At 37.6% G+C, this 21,260-nt stretch overlaps 1 protein-coding gene across 1 annotated transcript in view; it reads left to right on the top strand.

Annotated features, from left to right (window-relative positions):
- ANKFN1 (ankyrin repeat and fibronectin type III domain containing 1) overlaps nt 1-21,260 on the top strand; it is a 63,566-nt gene that overhangs the window by 34,968 nt on the left and 7,338 nt on the right. Inside the window, exons 8-14 of the mRNA XM_085304823.1 lie at nt 6,061-6,160; nt 7,353-7,485; nt 8,103-8,219; nt 12,939-13,154; nt 15,242-15,408; nt 16,856-17,006; nt 18,776-18,944. Coding sequence (XP_085160949.1) covers nt 6,061-6,160; nt 7,353-7,485; nt 8,103-8,219; nt 12,939-13,154; nt 15,242-15,408; nt 16,856-17,006; nt 18,776-18,944 — 1,053 coding nt within the window. The remainder of the gene's footprint in view (nt 1-6,060; nt 6,161-7,352; nt 7,486-8,102; nt 8,220-12,938; nt 13,155-15,241; nt 15,409-16,855; nt 17,007-18,775; nt 18,945-21,260) is intronic.

Consider the following 21,260-nt stretch of genomic DNA (forward strand, 5'->3'; position numbering starts at 1 on the left):
TCAAGATCCAAGGCAACAGCTTGGCATTCTTTCTAAAGCCTATATAAAATCTCCTGTTCTATATGAATTGTTGAAAACTTGCTATTTATTTTCTTAAAATAAACTTCTGACTGGAATAATGCTTTGTGGCAAAGGAACTTACTTTAAACTGAAGGGTTAAACTACCGTAAAGTTTTCTTTTTTCTTCACCTGGTATGACTGTTATATTCCAAGTTGCATCAATTGATTTAAATTCATAGAAATACTTAGGGCTAAGATCATCTGGCTGCAATGGAAAGATGCAGCCTTTGTTCTTTATGTGCAAATATGTCACAATCATGATGATCCACAGTCTGCCACAACCCATTGTAACCATAGCAACTTAAACTATTCAGCTGTGTTGCTTGGAAAGGGCAAGGAGATATTGCAGGAAAATGTTGTTTCTCTAATTAAAATTCGTACAAACATTATCACTTGCAGGTGGTCTTGGTAGCGCAGATTCAGATGATGTTTTTTATTTCTCATATAGCTTTTTCATGCTATTAAAGAAGCCATTTTCCATGGTACAGTTTCAGTTTTCCCTTTATGAAGTTAGTACGTATCTTGGGTCTTTCAGGCCATCTTCCTAGTCAACATGAAATAAAATGATGGAAGATTTGAGAATTTTCTTAGTAACATTTGAGAATTTTCTTAGTATAAATTGTTTTTCTGACATACCAGACCTAAACAGAAGCAGTTATAAAAAACATGCAGAAAATCCCTTCTTTTAAAAAATGACACCAGTGCCTGCCGGTTATAAAATACCTCTGCTCCAGAAATTAACTCCAGTCTAAAAGCAAAGCACAGACAACTCTTTAACTGATCTCGTAACTCCTTTTCCTTAAATAATCAGTAACAACAATATAGAAGACCTGTTTATCTCGGAACATTTTCTTGCACGTTAGAAACAGGATCTTACAGACAGCAGTACTACACTGTGGAGTGAGCTTGAGCAACATCCTTGCCTTCACCCAAATAAAAATCTCGTAATTACTTGTAATTTAGTAGTATAGTTTGAATAAATCAGGATTGTGACATAATAAAACAGCCTTGGAATTTACCTTAAGTATATGATTGATGTCAGTCTCTTACATTTCGGTAATTTCCTAAAGAACCAAAACAAATGGTTTACAGAAAAAGTAAGAATTATGATATCACTTTGATTCTGAAATTTGATTCAGGAATTTATCAACCTCAGCAAAATCCAAGAAGTTTGATCAAGGATCTGAGATAGGCTATTGTGTGTGACTGACAAGCCCCAATAATAATTTTCACTTAATATAATACAGAGGTCAAAGCTAGATTCTTAGTGAATGTAATTTAGTATGACTGGATTGACGTGGATAGAGATTAGCATGGATTTGTTGTTACACATAAGCTGAGGACCTAGCCTGGCATTTGTCGAGTCTTTACTGTGCTTCTGTTTGATTATAAATGACTATTTTTACCTCTGTTTCCCCCGTTTGTTTTAGAGATGCAAGTAAATAGCAAGGAGTTGTTTGTAGAATAACTTTGAACGTGCTTACAGCCACTGATTTGCAGTGGTTTGTAAATTAGAGCAGAATCAAGCCTTGTACTGAACAAACAGTAGAATGAAAACTAGGTGATGGCAGAGACAGAATTCAAACCTGGAGGCTCGACACCTTGACGTGCCCCTAAGTGATTCCCCTGTGGGGATACTGCATGCGTGCTGCTCAGGCTGGCCAAAGGAGAGTGGAAGAGTACCGCAGAGGAGGTGAAAGAAACTTAGAGGGCAGTAATCTAAAAGATGTAAGATGATTTGAATAATGCAGACAAAAGCCTCGGTGCGCAAAGGAGCTACCAGAGCAGTGACTGTGTGTTAGTGCTCCGTTGTGATCTGGGAGGGTTAAATTGTGCAGATTCCACACAGATCTCTTGCTAAAGTCTATTCATTCAGGCTTTGCACTGAAGCCTGCTGTTTTGCCCTACACTTTGCATTTCAGAGGCTGAAGAAAACAAGCTTACCAAAATTCCAGGAAGAATACGTTGGAATGTACAGTGAGTTTAAGAGCTTTTGGAATTAGATCAGCTGTTGCTTTTGAACCTGCTCTGTGATATCATGAAATCTCCTAGGGAATTACTTAGGAAGCTTTGCTTTCATATGTTTAATCTTCTGGAAAACCCTGATGATTACAAACAACAGTCATCCATTTGTCTTCATAATACTGTGCTACAGACTATCATAACTGAGTTACTACAATTGTATGTCCTGGCAACATTTCAAATGCAGTTTTAAAGTATTTTTTTTCTTATAGATCATTCATTCTGGACAATTCAGAGTGGATTAAGTAACTGTGTGATGCTTCATTAAGAAAGGAACCCAAGTCTTCACTAAAATGCTTACTAGATACTTTCTTTCTGAAATTTAGTTGAAATGCCTTTTACTAGAAAAGTCAAGAATGAAGTAAAAACGTAATTTGATTCACAAGGAGACTGCGTACTTCTATTACATTGAACAAAGAGTAGGGTCTCTGATTCCATAGGGCATTTTAGAAGTTTTGATTGTAATTATTTGTGAAAATACACAAAAACAGGATGGAGAATCAGGCCACAGACTGAGAACTTCAGGTAGGGAATTTAAGAAGTTACAGTTTCAGCTGCTAAGCCTGACTTGGCAATCCAAAAAACACCTCCTAATAACATGATTGACATGCCTATAGCTTCTTCACGAGGTACCAAATTGCCCTTTGAAAGACATCCCATCTTGAGGTGAGGTAATATGGAATAATCATGATCTCAAGTCATAACAGTTATTGAGGTGTCTGCCTGCTATTTATGCCCTTAACTTCTGCGTGGTATTATGTCTGCATGCACATTATCCCATTGGCAGTTGTCAGCCCAGCTAAAAATTTAGTAGCTTTGAACTGAGTTTGAATTAGTCTAGAAGCTTCAGTTATTTGATCTGTTTTCATAAAGTTACCCAGTTAGTAAAAACTCTGAGCCCTGTTCTATGCCTTCCACTAAGAGTTAATTGGGATCCAGCTCATCTTGTGCTGATTTGTTTCATTATTCAGCATCACCCTAAATGATGTTTAGCTGTTCCACAGACTATCAGATTTGTGGGGCTAAAATCTCTCCTTGGATAATTTTGCACTGATGTAATTCCATGTACTTCACATATGCCCCACTTGAGGAGAGGCACCCGCTTGTCTAGTGACAGGACAAAGAATTCCAAGTGCTCTTCCTCCCCAGCGGAGCAGCTCCGCATAACAGGCATTCCTGCAGAGAGCCCGCGGCTGCACGCTCGCAGCCTGAGCGGGCGGCTTCGTTCCTGTTCCTCCACAGCCTACTTACTCTGCTTTGAAGTACCTATTGTATTTAAGTGAACAACAGAGAAACATTTTTATATTCTACCTTAGACAAGAAAAACTCCTGATGTTATAAATGCACCTCGGCAGTTAATTTCCTACTTCAATCCAGATTTGAATATTCCTGATCTAAAACTAATCACTGAAAATTCTCTAATCTCTGCCAGGATATGTTTGCTCCTGAGCTTTTATTAAAAGAGCTCACAGCTCAATCGTTGCATCATTTAATAATATAAGTTTATTTTGTTGTTACTGATGTTTAATATTAAGATTACTCCATGTTACTTATTACTTAACTAAATAACAAACTGTTAATGTTCCATTTCCTGTGGATCCAAACTATTCTGTAATCCTAGGTACATGTTTTTGGCTTCTAAATACACTATACAGTAAAACAAAAGCAAACAGCAATGGGGGGGAGTTTATAGTTTTCGTGTAGCTTTACATTATTTCTTTTGCTACTGGCTTCTAAGAAGTTGTAGAGCAAACCCAAACCACTTAATAGCCCAATAATATATATTTCATATGTAATGTACCCTCTTACTTTAAAGCTTAATGTTGCAATCTCTGGGTGTTTTATACAGAGTTATGTTGCATTGCTTTTAGTAATTTCTTCTTCCATTCCATCTGTCTTTAATATAGATAAAAACAAAGACTGCGTAATTAGGATGGACTTAATATTCTAAATAGATCTTAACCTTGGAAGAAGGAAGTACATAAGAACTCCTGTCTTACTAGCATTTGGTTTACATTATTGTGATACACCGAAAAAAGCTCACAGGAAAATAAAAATGATCTCTGGAAATATGGCTAGAAAAACAGTTGAAATTTTTAAAAACAACAAGAAAACAAAGATCAGTTACATCAAAGGAGCAGTCGTGTTCAGCTGAGTGTATTAGAACTAAACTGAACAGCACACTGGAGAATATGCCATGGAGAACTAGTTCGCACTGGAAAGAGAATGGATTTGATGATCTAATATATATCTGAATTGTGTGATTTCACCCCCAATAGAATCTTGTTCTCTTTGTACTTGCTGTTCAGCAGAGTGATAATTATGCTAACAATGTCTCTTCTTTCTGTGGTTTTCACTGTGCAAATTATGGCGCAAATTTATTCATCATTTAAAAATATGTTGAGCACTTCCACAGATGGGGTTTTGACAGGAGCAAATTTAGATGTTCTTTAAATGTTCAAACTTAGAACTCATTAAGGAGACACAGATAGACACCTCCTATTTTGCATTAGAGGTAACAGGGAAGTATGCTAGTCTGAGAACATGTAAGCAGACTGATGAGCAGTTTTCAATTAACAATTTTCTCCCAAGATCTTTCAGGAATCATGTTTTTTCCTCACTGGAGAGCAGTGACCCTCAAAATGTTTGTAAGTTCAATCTGGATAAGTATCTGTATTTCAAATAAAGAGAACACTGACTGACCCTAGAAAGCTGAGGTGTAATTTCACAGTTAATTTTTCTTTTTGTTTTTCTTTTCCAATCGTAGTAAATACCTTAAGACTTTAAATCTTTAGGACTGTTTGTTTTTGCTGATTCTCTTACAACGGGAGAGACATCATTAAAGGCAGTGCAAGAAAAGAATTCTTAATGTCCATTCTTTTTAAAGGCCATATGTAGAAAGATGTGTGACTTTTCATTTACACTTGAGCAAAGATAGCAACTAATGACAATAATGAAATCCATACGTAATGCTGCATATTCCTGACTGCCACCTATTGGCATATCCCCTAAAAACTGCTTGCAGGTATACAGGTGGACAGAGCTGTTTCAAAGAGCTTGAGGGTTTCGGGTCCCAGTGGAAGATTCTTCTTCGGCTTAAAATTCAGGCTATGTATGAGAAAAGGAAGGACGTTAAGTCATATTCATTGAAAACAACACAACAAATACGAATTTAATCACATTGAGCATATTGGGCAAAATTTTAAATTTTGAGGCTGTTCTGGCATTGTGAGAGTTGGTCCAGAGATCCTTACAGGCATACAACAGACCTCAGCTTTGACATGAAGTGAGTTAAACAGCTCTTCCTTGGATTACAGATTCCCAAAGAGCAAATGTAACTGTGAAAGCTCTGAAGCAATTTAGGTGAGTGCAAATTGTTGCGACAGGAAAAAAAGATACATTCCAAACAAGATGCCAAGCATTTAATGAGGTACAAAGAAAAATGAGAGATTGTGTAGAGGGACAGATGGGGGACAGTATAGTTTTACTTAGAATGGATTACTGATGTTGCTACGTTATTTAGTGATTGCCAGGGGACCAATTATTCTGTTCTTAGAAGTTTAAGGGTATATAGGGGCATAAACTGAGGAATTACAACATCCTAAAATGCTGACTGGTGAAATGGTTGTGTTTTTGAGATGACTTGCAAAATTCATATCTATTCCGAACAAGTGGATGAACACTGAAAGTATGTGGTACTGGTTCAGGCTACACTTTTCCTAGAAACAAAACAGTATTTTTACTGGGTCTGAGTTTGCTGGGATTAAGGAAGTTGGTTTATGCCCCATATCACTAAGATCATAAAAATATAAGCAAAAGTTTGCATTATGAGTCTGTCTTTAAATGTTGTCTATTGAAAGGAATAAAGTGGGCAGCCAGTGAATTTTAGTATTGTGATTGAAGAGACAAAGGTTCATTATGAGATGCTAACTGAAATTTAAGCGCTAGATTTGGTTTGATTTTTAATTTCTATTTTAGAAAGTTCTAAATTACAGAATGCTGGTCGCAAGCAATCAGTATCTAGAAGCCTGAAGCATCTTTTCCATTCATCAAACAAGTTTGTGAAGACTTTGAAACGGTTTGTCATCCATTTTATCTCCTAAATATGCTGAGTTTTAGCTAATAGTTGTTGCTTTTATGCAATAGTGAAATGCACCTTAAAAATAGATGTAGATAGATTTTATTCTCAATAAAACAGCAATCAAACAGAATAAACCTGATTAAATTGCATATATGTAAGATTGATGCACCTGTTTGGAAAATAATGTTCCAGTTCCTACTGAAATCAATAGCAATGTCTTCATTGTTGTTACTGAAAATTGATTTGAATTGTAACAGAGTTAAATATTGTATGTAGACACAACCATACAGTTACTTCAGTGTTTTTGAAGTACTGCCTCTGTGGTTGCTCAGTAATGAGACTGTGGAATTTATTTCATTCATAACATTAAAATGCAGGGCTTGGATAAGCTGTTTTAATAGATATTAATATCCCATTGGCGAGAAGCAGTGCATCTAGAATTCCCTAGTATTTTTAGCTAGGTTTGCAACCCAGTGTGACCCAACAGCCCTCAGCCTTGCTAGTTTGTTTTAGCAAATGAAAGTTTCTTAGACTGGATTATTTCTTCTTTCATTGCCGTAAATGTTCGGTTTGCTTTTTTTTCTTTGTATTATGATAAGAGTTTGATTCTTCCAGAAAAGCTCTCCAGGGTCTTTAAATTCCCTAAGGCAACTGCTTAATGTATGTAACTAATTACAAGGGTAAATATTGAAAAGAATGATTTCTATAAACAGTTTTGCAGATATTCTGGCCAAATTACACTCAATTACACTAACGTAAATCCATAATAACCCTCCTGATTTCAGTTGAGTTACTCCAGATTTACTCTGAAGTAATTGAGGGCAGATCTTAAACCCATTAATGATAAAAAGTTTTGGTAAAATTTCTGATTTCTGGAGGTCATAAAGCTTCAATTGTGTACTGTTTACTCTAAAAAATTCTTGCTAAAACTGATGTCAGTGGGTTGTCCAGATTCATAATTTATTAGATTCTTGTAGTTTCACATCATCTGAAGTGATGTGCTTCCCAAATATTTTTAAGAATTCACTGGATGAAATTGCATGATCTGTGTTAAGACCAGATGATTAGATCTGCCTCCTCGGCACTTAAAATCTATGATTCTTTGGCTGAGATTTGTAACAGCTAAGATTTGGTGTGAATTTGAATAGGCATGAAAGGTGTTTGACTTAATGTTTCTCTTTTTCTTTAGGGGACTCTACTTATCCGTTATATTTTTTTACAAGGACAACTTATTAGTAACCAATGAAGATCAAATTCCAATTGTGGAAATTGATGACTCTCATAGTAGTTCAGTTATGCAGGATTTCCTGTGGTTTACAAAGGTAATAGGAGCCTAATTCCGTATATTACTTCTACAGATTTGGTGCTAGACTCCGCAAGGGTCTCAGTTGATCATTCTTAGTATATGAAATGATGTCATTGGAAAAGCTAAATGACAAAGAGCTTTACCTGTCACTCATGTTAAAATGTAATTTTCGCATGCCATTTTTATGGGTTAAATCCTGACTGGCTCTCTGATAGTGGCACAGTTAACTATTTGAAATGCATGATGCTACATAAATGATGGCTAATTGGCTCTCTAAAGGTTTTTTGAACACTTAGGAGAAAAAGCCTAAAGAAAAAACCCTAGAAGTTTTAAAGATAGTATTATGGTTATTATAACATTCAAGACATCTTTGAACTATTTTTGTACCCCGGAGAACAGTAGATCAATTTTGCATGATCATCTGAAAAGCAACTGAAATAGGTGCATGTTTTTTACAAAATGTCCTCTTGTACCTATGATTCGATATCTGTTTCTATCCAGGAACTCATTGCCATCATAGAAACTCAAATTGATGAACAACATCTACTGATTTTTACACATCCAAAATGCTTTTATTTTCACTTACGCTTTTGTAAATACTGAGAACTGACTGGACTAGATATTTTTTTGCAGCTTTCTTGTATGTGGGATGATATCAGATGGCTGAGGCAGAATATGTCTGTATCCGTGTCCTCATCAACAGCACTTCAGGCCAGGCAAAAGATGCTTTCAGCAGCAGCACAACTACAGGTTCGTTGCCTTGCATATTTTGAGCCATTAACTTCAGTGTCTTTCTGGTATCTAAGGAAAAGTACTGCCAGCTGTCCTTTGCTTCACCATTCTCCATTGACCTATTCTGTGAAGTAGCATCATCACCTACAGTGAAATGAGTTACTGAGCCTCTCTTGCCTGCTGGAAGGGGTTACATTAGAAGTAAATAGTAGGAAAAAGAAAGGAAAGAAACAATAGTGCCAGAAGAGGAAACAAACAGATATAATATCCACATCTGTGGTCAGTCTGTGACCAGCCTATAGGTATGCAGCTTGGGAATGCAAGAGTTGTAACCCTAATATTCACTGCTCAAAATCCTTTTAGAAGGCCTATTCATTATTAATATATTAATGAAGCATTTAAACTCTCATTGAGGCTTAGCACTCCCTTGTGCTATTTCGATACATATAGCTGTGGGTAGCTTCTGCTCTCAACAGCAAAGACAAGTAGGGTGCTGAGGTTGCCAAAATGGGGTTCTTGATTCTCCTGTGGCTTACAAGTGCTCAAGTACAGCTTTTAGGCCAGAGCTACACTGCCTAACAAATGACATGGCTATGCTTTTGTAGGTTGTGTGAGGCTGATGTATAATCCATATCCTCGGCTACAGGAGGAAGCAATCTTGGAATCCTAGTGTTTTTGAGTCTCCACTGACACACCTGCATTCACAGCTCAGACCCATACACAGGGCAGATGACCCTTGTCACCTCCATGCTGTGAACTGTTCCTCACTATGTGCTCCTCTTGGCCCTCCAAAAGATAAAGGATGTGTCTTGTGGCTTTTATCTGCACTGATATGGAGTTCATAGGGTCAGGAAGGTTGATGATACATGATTTAATGAAATTAATTTTGGTAACATTAAAAAATAAATAAAAAAGGATTTACATACCAAGATCCCATCAAACTGCACGGGAGCCCATGTTACGTAAGCATTCTGGTTTTGTGGGAGAAATGGAATCTGGCTCTTCACAGTCACAGCCCAGTGTTATCTACAAGACCCACTTCCTTAACTAGATGCTGTGGAGTTTAATAGAGATTGTTTAACTTTTATATACTTTCTTTTTTAAAGTAAAACACAGAATTCTAAATCAGGAGTGTAATTGTCAATTAAAGCCTATTGATGGGAATTAGAACTTTTCATAAAGTAGGTCGTTCTATATTAAATTCTATATGCTTTAGAATCATTTCTACAGAAAGCCATTTTTATGGGCCCCTGTTTCATTTATCCCTAATTAAATTCTACCAACCTATTCTGTAAGAGATAGTGTATTAAGGTGATCTACAAAAGCAAAATGGACTAAGCGAAGGCTGATGTTCTGAGTGCCCTCCCTCAAAACCAAAATCACGTGGGATTGTCAGTGTGGAACAGCCAGAGATGTATTTAAACTCTTAAGAACAGAGATGAAAACCAGTTAAATGGTGCGTAGATCTTGTGCTGACCCCTCAGCACAGTACTGTTGATGTCATATGGTTAAAGTATAGGTAGTGATTTTCAGGAGACCTAGTTCTCTTCCAGCATGTGCTGCTGGTATTTCTGAGTGGCACTGAGCAAGCCACTTAATCCTCCTTTGTCTTGTTCCAGTGTTTATTACACAAATAATAATCATACTTTATGGCATGATTTCTCCAGCAGAACATTTTGAGCTTATTGTAAAGCTTTGAAGTATGGGTTTAATGATACCGTGAAATCTCTAGTTGGAAGGCAGACCCTTCATAAAATATTTATTTTTGTGGAAAAATACATTTTCAAAAAGAAATGTGTGTGATTCTTACAGAACGTACAGAAAGGATACCCAGCACTCACTTTCTCCCACCTTTTGTTTGTACTGCATAGCTGGCTTCTTATTGTGTGTCTATATTCTTCCTTAAAGCTTTCAGATACAAATAATTACTGATAATAATAGTATTTTTCTAAAATTCATGGGTTTGAGGACATTACATAATAAAAGAGTACTTAGTCGGTGCTGGTTTTCTAGGTATTTCTTTGTATCCTAAAACCCAAGCATCTCAGTGTTTCATAGACCATCATGACTGCTTGCATGCAACTCTTCCTGTTACATAGAGTAACTGAGGCACAAAAGAATTAAATGAAATCCCCAAAGCTAAACAGAAAAATGTATTGTACAATCCTGGAGTTAATGTGGATCACAGAATCACAGAATAGTTGATCTTCATGCTGTTAGGCTCATGCTTTAGCCATACAGCCATCCTTCTTGTTGTTGCCAGTCAATGTAATAAACTAGGTTTTATAGCAGCTATAGGAGCCAGATACTATGTGGATATTATTAAGAATATCCATATGGGGTTTGTTACACATTTTTCAGCAAAGAAATCTGTACAGGAGAGTAGCCTTCCTGGGCAGCCACCTGTCTTGATTGATTTCCCCAAAGTGTCCCGAAATGTATGCAGTGCCAGCCTGCTGTACCTTTATTAGAGGACCACCTGTGTTAAGCAGCACCTGTTTGTCAGTCTCCTGAGCTGTCACTAGAGACAGCTTTAACTGTATCTGCTGAAGGTTTCCTGCAGAGCGGTTAGCTCAGCTTAGGTAACCCATATTCCCTTGGTTAGCATAGTTTTGTTTCTCATGTGCAGATTGTCCTTAACAGAGCGTTGTTAGTAGGCACAGAATGCACATTGTGCTGTTACTTGCTACTGGAAGCGTTAAAAGCAGAACTTGAAGCACAGAGATACGGCAAATGTGTCCATGTGGGGTATATTGCTCTGTAGAATTTGTGGCAAATTTATTGTCCTTAACATTTGTTCTGTCCCTTGATGAACACATGGATTATCAATGATCTGCCAGCCTTTAACACCACGTAGCCTGGTGGGATCCACCAACTGAAGGATCTCAGTAAAGTTTGTACAGTTGAATACATTTCACTGAGGCAGTAACAGACTGACTCCACAGGAATTTAGGACAGAATGGAAAAGATCAGTTACAGCACAGCTGCTAAGGAACTAGATCAGTGGATCCAGAGACAACAGGGACTGTAATTTTGCCTGCTGTTACCACCAGACAACTAAAGCAATCAAAACCCAAGAGATGAGATGTCAAGATGAGCATGCAAAAAACTTTTTTAGTATATAAATTAGCTATATATTCCTATTCATGGTAGGTACTCCCATTCTTCCTGCTAAAATGCTACTCAGAATAGAAAGTTGTCAGTGACAGTAAAGATCTGTTTGCTTTTTCGTCTAGGCACAATTCATATATTGTAGTGATTAAGTCAATATGACAACTAGATGGCTAGCATCTAGCTGCAATGGTTTGTCCCACCTATGGTCACATAAATTAATACAAACTGTATATGTCAGGTACCCAATTTTAATTAGTTATGGAGGCTAACCTCAACAGGCAGAAAAGTTTTCATTAAAAGAAAAGTGGATATAATGTAGCTAGTCTTCAACAGCATGCCCTAGAGAGGGATGCATAAAGCTAAAATAACCAAGTTAGGCCACATATATGGCAGTTACACTGCTGACTATCTATAGAGTTTATAAACAGCTTAATAATACAGTGTCTAAATAAATATTGTCTGCTAAGTACAAACAAATAAATACAAGATAATCTATCAATTTACAATGTCAATAAGTTAATGTACAGCTGTATACTTTCCTAAACATAGTGTGCGTTACATTGTGAGTTCAAATTTTCATTTTAGACCACTCTCATCCCTATCCAGCTTACTGTAGATCTCTTGAAAAGTCTCAAAGTAATGAGCATATTTTAAATGTTAGGCATTTTTCTTTAAGACATCTGGGAATCTCTTCAGTGGCTGGTCACTGGAGTGAGTGTGTTTGCACCTATAAGCAGATGCCTTACTGTGTGAGGAAAAGAATTTTGACCAAAATATGTATTTTATGTATTTTATGTGGAGTCTTTTAAAATTACTTTTCTTTAATCCTCACATATTTTCCTGGAGAGCTTTGCTTTAGTAGTTTGTTAGTTTCTGCTGGTTTTGTCTAACACATTCTTGGTATCTGAAGTAAAAGGAAAAGGGTCCCTGTCTCTTCAGATTCCTTTGTGTTCCTTAGCACGCCCCATCATTTTAGCTCCAGAATTATTTACTTTCAGCACAGATATGAGGGCCTTTTGCTTTTGTTGCAGAAAATAATCTACATCATTTTAAAACAGAGAACAGAAAACTGAGATTATAGTTAATGACCCTAGCAGAAGGCATTTGAAGTGTCCAATATGAATTATTTGGGGACAGCAGAAGAATTCTGAATCTCTGACGTGCACTGCATCGCTCATTTGGGTACRGACGGAGACGTTAAGATAAAGCATCCAGCTCTTCACTGTTCAAACCAGAAGGGCATCGTGGATACCAAAGGAATCACCACAAGACCAACAGAGGGCTTCTGAAAATCGCATACTCTGTTTCTGCGTGGGCACAAATAGGGATCATAATGGTCAAACTGATACATTATACTTTGGACTAAAATTACTGGACCAAAAACACTGGAGGATCCTTAACTGAGTTCACAAATGCAACCTGGGGCAAAATTTGTTCTGTTGCCACTGAGTGATGTGACTGTAGAGCAGGAGTTTGAGAAATGCTATGTGTTTTTAGCTTTTGTTGAGGTCAACAAGAAAGCTCATTCTGATTTCAGCAAGCACAGAGATAAATTTCAAAAAATACCACCCTCCTGATATGTAATAAATAACATTTTGATTTTATAATTTGCTCATTTTCTAGAATTTGCTGGGAACTCACAACTTAGGCAGAGTTTATTATGAGCCAATCAAGGATCGACATGGTAATATACTGATAGTTACTATAAGAGAAGTGGAGAGTCTTTATTCATATTTTAATGGCAAATGGATGCAGATATGCAAACTACAAAGCCAGAGGAAATCCCTTTCAACTCCAGAGGAGCCAACAGCATTAGACATCTTGCTTATAACTATTCAGGTACTCTTGCTTCTCTTACCCTATGTTGTTTGCTTTTTTAAGGCCTATGCCAGAGCACTGATTTTTGGAGGAGTCTTGTAGAATTTTAGGCCTTAATCCAGTGCCCAATAAAATGAATGGCAAGGCTCCCATTAAGAGCAAAGATTTATATTACTTCCAGTGGGGCTAGGATCAGATCCTTAATACTCATAAGATTCTAAAGAAATTGCTTTTAAGTTCTAGTAGAGAGTGGTGCAATTTCTATCAGTTTCGGGAAACCATGCGATAGAATTCTTTAGCAAGGAATATAAAAGCCTTTAAAATTCTCTAGCATGTTCTTAAGCACCTATACAGATGCTTACAATTTCTACACTCTGCAAGATTTTTCCATCCAGCCTCGAACATTAAGCCTTGTATGCTTTAAAACCATACAATTCTACTTCATCAACTTGTTCTTGGGGTTCAGAGTTTCTGGGAGCCTAGTTTAGTTGCTAAAGAATTCTTTACATAGTTTAGAATGATACCAAGATAATGGATTGGTCCTGGAACATGCTTGGTCACTTCCACTTAAAAAGTGAGCATCACATGTTTTCAGCACCATCAAGGATCAGAGTATCCATATTCTCATCTTAAATCTATATAGTTCACAGTAAGATTAATAAATATTTTCTGTAGGTAACAGCAACTTATTTCTCATTAAGTGTTATTAGTCAGTCTCTTCTCTTTCTAAAACTGATTAGTTACATAGTTACTGAAAATAATACAAGACAAATTGTTGTCTTAGTTTCTTCTTTAGTCATCTTAGTTAGATGATGACTGCTGTGGCTATTTTTCGAATTGGAGGCATTTTCTTGCAGAGAGACTGTGCTTTTGATACCGGAAACTGACAGGCAATCAAAATACACATTACCAGGTTTTCAGAACGTTAAACAATTTCCAAAAGACAATAAAATTTACCTGATCTATGTTAGATTTACAGTATTAAAATGTGTTAAAGGTGTAGAAAAATGTCAATCTGGGCAAAAGTTTTATATTAGGAAACCCACAATACAGGCCTGATCAGATTTCCACAGAGATCCTAGTGGAAAAAATGTTCCCCTAATGGTTTACACATTCCTATCTAATGCCCACCCTTTCTTGTATTACTTGCTTAATCATCTAATGGGTATTTTGTTCATGAAGTGCTTGTGAAAATGAGGGTCTAATTGCATTGGTCAGAGCCAAGCATAGCATTGGCAGATAATTTGATGGTTCCAAGAGTGAAGGCATAAGGCCAGGTGTCTTAATCCTCACCCATTGCAAAGGCACACATTTCGAAGGATGGCAGCAGACATCAGTTTTAGGGTAGTCTTTGGGGATTGCTGTACATAGCCTTAAAAATGTCTCCTGGCTTCAGCAAATACACCTTCAGTATTAATTCTTTCTGAGCTCTTCTTGCTATGAAGATGTTTGTTTTGAAAACATAGCCATTAATTAAACTTTGCAAACCAACAGCCCCCACACTCATGGAGATCTGCCTGTTGATAGCAGGTGATACATGCTAAAGAACAAGTTTTTGGAGAAACCTAGGCTGTGACTCTACATGTATTTCTTTGGTGACAGTACTGGCTTCTCTCCCGCCTTCCCCAGCAGACACCTTTTTCCCTATGCTGCTCTACTCCATCTATGTAGCTATACATCAAAGTGAATCAGGGAACTGATCTGACTGAAAAAAAATAATAAAATAACAGCTTCTTTTCCTGAGCTGTTTTCAGCTGAATCAGTTCCCTGACCCAGCTCACTGCTGAAAGGAGTATAGAGATGGGTGTTATTTAAGCTATTTTAAATAGCACAGTTCACAGAATGTGAAACCTCAGGTTTTTAGTTCCTGCAGGATGCAGAGAACTTTGAGTATCTGTGTATGGCAGTAGAAAGTTGTCCAAGTGCATCCAAACTACCAGAGATTATTTATATGCTTAAGCATGTGCTCAAATGCTTTGCGAATTCGGAACAATGTTGAAAAAAAAAGATGTCTGTAAAAACATTTGCTGCTTTTTGATCCCATGCTCTTCTGCTTATGTGGAAAAAAAAATGAGTTTTTTTATGTAGAACTGTTTCTCTTAAAACAGGACATACTTTCCTATCACAAACGAAGTCAGCAACGCCTCCCTCCTGGCTTGTATTTGGGTTACCTTAAACTCTGCAGCTCTGTGGATCAAATCAAAGTTCTTGTACTGCAGAAGTTGCCTAATGTCCTGTGTCATGTCAAAATCCGAGATAACAGCAATGTTTCCAAGTAAGTAAATATATGCACATTTATACACACATATGTAGAGAGAGAGCATTTGTGTTAAGTTTGAAACAATTTGTCAAATTTAAAAGCAAATGCCAACTTACCACTGCAAAATTACATCTTTGAGCAAAGTTTGGCCCAGGGACGTGCTATAGAGATCGGTGCTGATCTAAAGAGGCGCACCTGCATATTTCCAGCAATTCTAAAGGCCTCATATACATACAAACCTATTGGTTGCCGTGGATAGTATGTTGTGGCTGCTCAAGTGCTGATCCTGGGCTCCGCACAGTCATAATGATCTTCTAAGAGTCTGTTGGTAGTATCATAGCCTGCAGCCCTTATTCCTCCTCCAATGAATTCAGTTTCACCCTTTCTGTTGATTTTCTTCCGGCACTGGATGTGCGTGCTCCTGCTTTTTCAGTGTACTTTCTTGTGTAATACCTGGTTTCTAGCCCTAATCCACAGCAAACACATGGCAGCTGAAAACGCATATTCAGACAAATGCTATCAACTTTGGAACTACTATGATGTATTTTTATGAAAGCTTTTTTTCCACCAAAGTCCTATGTCCATTCCTTCCCTTGTCTTATTGGGCAAGTGCATTTATTTGCACTGCTGAGTCCTTGCCTGGTGGGCAACTCTTTTTTTTTTAATGATGCTTTTTAATCCCACACAGTTTCAGTAACCAGATGAGAATTTTGCATGATTCAAAGAGGAACACAGTATAACAAGGATATCTAGAGTGTAGTAGTTAGTACTAACAAAAATTTTGGAAGAAATATAAAGCCTAATGCCTCAGAGCTTACAACAATCTCTGATTCTTGAGGTTTAAGATCAGGTCTTTATTTAGGAGCAGATTGTCCCACATCTATCATTCATCCTGTAGTGGAGTTTCTTGTACTTTCTGTGGAACATTTGGTGCTGGCAGCCTTTCAAGACAGAATAATGGGTAGGGTGAATTAAGAATTTGATCCAGAAAGATGATTCCCATGTTTATCAGGTCTAGAATGGATAAATGCCTAGCAAAAGAAAACCAGACCAGGAAGTTGTTTGGCTTCAGTGGGTACCGGAGAGTCTGTAACAGAAAATGAACTTCCCAGTAATTGTCACTGTTCTCTCTCCCAATGCATGCTTTTTAAAAGATTGTGATAGATACAGAATAAAGTATTTGGAAAAGAAAACCTGGAGTGAGAAACCATAGTGAAATTTCAAAGGCAGCTGGACCTTCAGATGTTAACAAGGAATGTTCAGCCTGATGTACATGTGCTAGAAAAATTAAACTTTTCAAAATTGGATTTTTAACCACAAACAATCAGAATTGCACAATTTTAGAATGTTTTGCTATATGAGGATTAAACTATCAACAGATTCCAAATGCACATACACTGAATTCCTCCTTGTGGACTGAACTTTTGTTATATTTCTAATTTTAACTTGACTCAACATACAGAGATGAGTGGGAATGGATCCAAACACTTTCTGGCTCAGAATCTGTGGAAAGTATGGATCATACTTCAGACTGCCCTACTCAATTGTTCTTGTATGAGCTCCAGATGGCAGTGAAAGCTCTCCTTAAACAGATCAATCTACCTCCACATCAGGTATTTTCCTTTGTGGTATTTATCACCTTTTTAAAAAACTGATTCTTAGGAACACAACTAGAAACTACAAAATGTGTAACTTTCAAGTAGGGATTAAATGGTAAGGTTGCAAGAAAAGAAAACCAGAGAAGTTTTGTATCCAATTTCTCTTAAGTGTGTATGGGGAAAACACCTCCAGGAAGAGTTCTTTCCCTGGATATGTGAACATACAAGAACTAAGAGATGAATTTTCAATTCGCTTCTATTTTTGTATCTGTCAGCATATTTGTGCAGCTCCAGGCAGGTGCAAACAAGTGCTTTTGCATACATCTTTAGTAGTTATGAGCACCTTTATACCCAACTGCCAAAGAAAGATAGGTATTTTCCCAGGGAAGCAGGACAATTGATTGTTCTGTGGAGGTACTACCAAGGGTGTACAAAAGACCTGCTGAAAACACAGCATTTTGCAATTCTTTTATACACAGGTAAGCATAGCACTTCTTAAAATACATAGTTCCAGGCCTCCAGATTGCTGTGTGTGAGGAGAGGTGTCTGGCTTCTGGCTTTAAATTTAGGTACAAATAATGCATATGTGAATAAGTAAAGAAGTCAGTGAGGATAATCAATGTGAAAGATACACAAAGAAATAAGCTAAGGAATTTGTTTCTTGTTTACACAAAGTCTATTGTATTTCAATCTACCAGTGCAGGAGGGCTTAAAGTAGAAGTAAATCATCTTTATATTCTCTTTAAGGTCTGTTGTGCAGCAGAAAGATGTAGCCTTAAAATAAATCAGTCTGCTTCTACATTTTTTGATTTTGAAAGGTTTGGGCTTTACTTGTAAAAGGAATCCATCAGTGCAGCACCTTCTAGCCTGGGAAAAGCCAAGTAAGACTGATGTGAATCCAAAATTAAGACAGATAGTGTGCTGCCTTGTGGTCAGTCACTCTAATTCAATAGGACTCTGTACAGATCTCTGTACCAGAGTATTTTCTTAGAGGTCAGAGCTTTTGTGCTAGGAACTAAAATATTGAAATCAGTGTGCAGTTCGTTCATTAGGCTGCAGTTCAGCCAAGCATTTTAGCCTATCCATTGTGCATGACAGACAGGCAAAAATGTGATCTTGCAGTTAAACACTGTTGTAAATGTTTTGATGACCCAGGACTCAGCTTCTGGGTGAATAAACTGAATTTTTGATTCAGCATATTTATTTATGTATTTTTATTATTATTGTGGTAAATTGAATCATTGACAATGACACTTGCAATGCAGAACAAAATGCAGTGCTGCACACAGCAGCTTTATGGCAGCCTCAGGCCAACTCCTGTGTGTGCCATTTTCTCTTGCTGCAGCACTTGTTAAAACTTTTCGGTGCTGTGTTGAGGGAGAGCTGCATATTTCTCTTAACCAACCCTAAATTGAATCTTAAAGGTTTTTAATTGAATCCATTTTCATGTTTTCACATAATTATGCAATCATAATCTTGAAAAGCACATGGCATGTGATCATTTTCTGCCTAATAAGAAACATAAATGTTGTTTTCAGGGGAGTTGTGCCTGTGTGTGTTGTTTTAATGTGGAACATTGCAGCTTTAAATCCTTATTTTATGTAGTGACATGAACCCACATTTAGGGCCTCTCCCCCCCCAAAAAATATTTATGTTTTATAAAAATTCCGAGCTTGATGTCGTGCAAATTTTCTTTAATGTTTTATATCATTTGGGGTGTTGTTTATATAAGTGCCATGTTGTAATTCTCTCCTATTTCTTCCCCCGCGCGTGTCCCTCTACAGGCTAAGCACTTCCGTCTGTATACACAGGAGGTGTTGGAACTGGGTCACAATGTCTCCTTTCTTCTCCTGCTCCCCGCCTCAGACGACGTCTGCACTGCCCCAGGACAGAATAATCCTTACACCCCACACTCAGGATTTCTTAACCTCCCTCTTCAGATGTTTGAACTCGGTATAGTAGCTTGCTTCACCTAGAAATATTAACCCAGTCTCCTTATAATAAAATCACAAAGTTGTATCTGTTTTCCCCCTTGTCCCAGTGGAGAGTCAATAAATCACATGATGGCTTTGGCAACAACACTACCTATAACTGTGTACAAGTTATAGAGAGAGCAGAGCAGTTAAAGCATATACTGTAGCAATCATTATTGAAATGCAAAGCATAGAGGAAAGCCCACAGTTATCCAGTATATGTCTAAGTTTATTTGGAAGATGATGCTCTTTAAAAAAACAGAACCAAAAATTACTCACAGGATAACAAGGTTGAAGCTGAAAACACAGATTCAAACGCCCCTTTAAATTGTCACAAGAATAATTAGCAGTTTTGTAGAGGAAAATGTTGAATGCCTGAATGCAGTTTCCCAGATCCAAGTCATCTCTTTCAATTCCTGAAAAAAAATCAGGAGACTCATTCCTATTGTTGTGATGCAGGAAAAGTCTGTTACGGTGGGAAAGGCTAAAACACTGGATCAAGACTTGAAATACACTTCTTTAGGGAGCACATGCTGTGCTGGAGCAGATTCAGTCCTCTTGTTCCTATCTAGGTAGGTAGGAATTCCCAGGAGGAGAGTTTTCCAGCTGTTTGACATAAGGGAGAAGAGATGATGCCTCAGCTCCGAGGTTCCCTACTCCTCATTTCTTCCTGTTGGGTCCACAGAGCAGAGAAAGGCTCCCTATAAAAGCAGCACACAAAGTCTTCATTATAGAGTCTGATAAGTAAGGGGACTTCTGAGCCTTACACATTAATCTCTGCTGTTTTCTTCTAGCCTGGGTATCTTACTTCTTTCCTCTGCCTTGGAGGAGAGGGGGAGATAGGAGCCAGAACCAATGCAGCTGCTACACAAGCAGCTGCTATAGTGTAGGTCTCCAGTGCAGCTGGATCCTCAGTGATACATCTCTCAGGTGTTTATTTGACACCATTACCATCACCATACAATTTCCTATATATCGCTGCAAAGTGCTATTAGAGTCACAGTGGTAAGAGAGGGATGACTGGATGATAATGGAGGGCTTCGCTAAGGCTGTGGTTCTGCAGTCACAGTAGATCTGTGACCTGCCATCATTCAGCAGCACAAATTTGATTTGGATGAGGCAGGAACATACAGTTGAGTTATGTCACATCACCTAGAACACGTAAAGTGGTGCCCATGACAACTTCAGGTTTTTATGCTAGTAGTGGGAGAACAGATGACATCTGAGTCAGCATAAAATTGAGAGAGGTACAGACGATGCATGAGCTGCTGTATAGTCTGCCAGGGTAAAGTTACCCCTTCAAAAGAAAACTAAGATAACTGAAATAGCAGAGTTAGTTCGGTGCTTTGGGTCACACGTCTGTAGCACTTAATGTGGCTATAGTGCCTTAAAGCCAGATTTACTATCTTCTTGACCTGCAGCTTCAAAGTCTACAGTTAGATTGTGTGTATTAAGCATGTTATTTCTCCCTAGAAGAGGTGACTGCTGGATTCATTGTGCAAATTAGTGCATAAAGCATATCATCTTTGGTGAAAGTCATCTCTGCACTAAAGGTCTTGCAGATTTTTTAGCTCTCATTGTGTGGCGCACAGGCCCTGGGCAGGAGTCATTCTCTTCTCTGGGACATGATTTGCATTGAGCTGATACAGCAGTAGGCACTGAATTGGGATGATGTGGTGCAGATAAACATTCAACAGGGTAGTCTCTAAAATAGTATCCTGTGCCCAAACTATTTAGCAGTGTTGCTGCAGTGGGAAAACAGTTCATGGAGGAAAGAACAGTAAGGAAGGCTGAATTTTAAGTTTTGACTTCTTTTTAAGTAAGCAATCATCTGGCCTAATGCAGATGACATTTTCTATATGACTTATTATATATGTATCCCTGATGTTCTATAAAATGGTTGTGATTCACATCTCAAATATTAGAAGCTTCCATTCCCCATTAGCTGGTGGCTACCAACTATATAATTGCATAACCACAAAAGACTATGTTGAAGTAACATTTGTTAAAGTAACATTAAAGGGTCTGACTTAAAACCACAAAGGCTAGAAACTTCAGCACTGAAGCTGAAACCGCGGCTGTAATTCACTCAAGAGTCCACCACATATGGCATATATACTGTAAGACCACACACTATTCAGACTAGATCCCTGCAATATCTAGGCATCATTGGGAAGCCAGAAGGTTCTTTCTTTCACTCCCTTTTTTTGTGGTATTTCGGAGTTCAGATTGGACTTTTATTGTTATGCTAATGTATTTTCTGTGATTTTTTTTTTTTTTACTTTTACTAACATTT

Source organism: Rhea americana, unplaced genomic scaffold, assembly GCF_003343005.1.
Source record: "Rhea americana isolate MKP2758 unplaced genomic scaffold, rheAme1 scaffold_21, whole genome shotgun sequence".
Lineage (NCBI taxonomy): Eukaryota > Metazoa > Chordata > Aves > Rheiformes > Rheidae > Rhea > Rhea americana.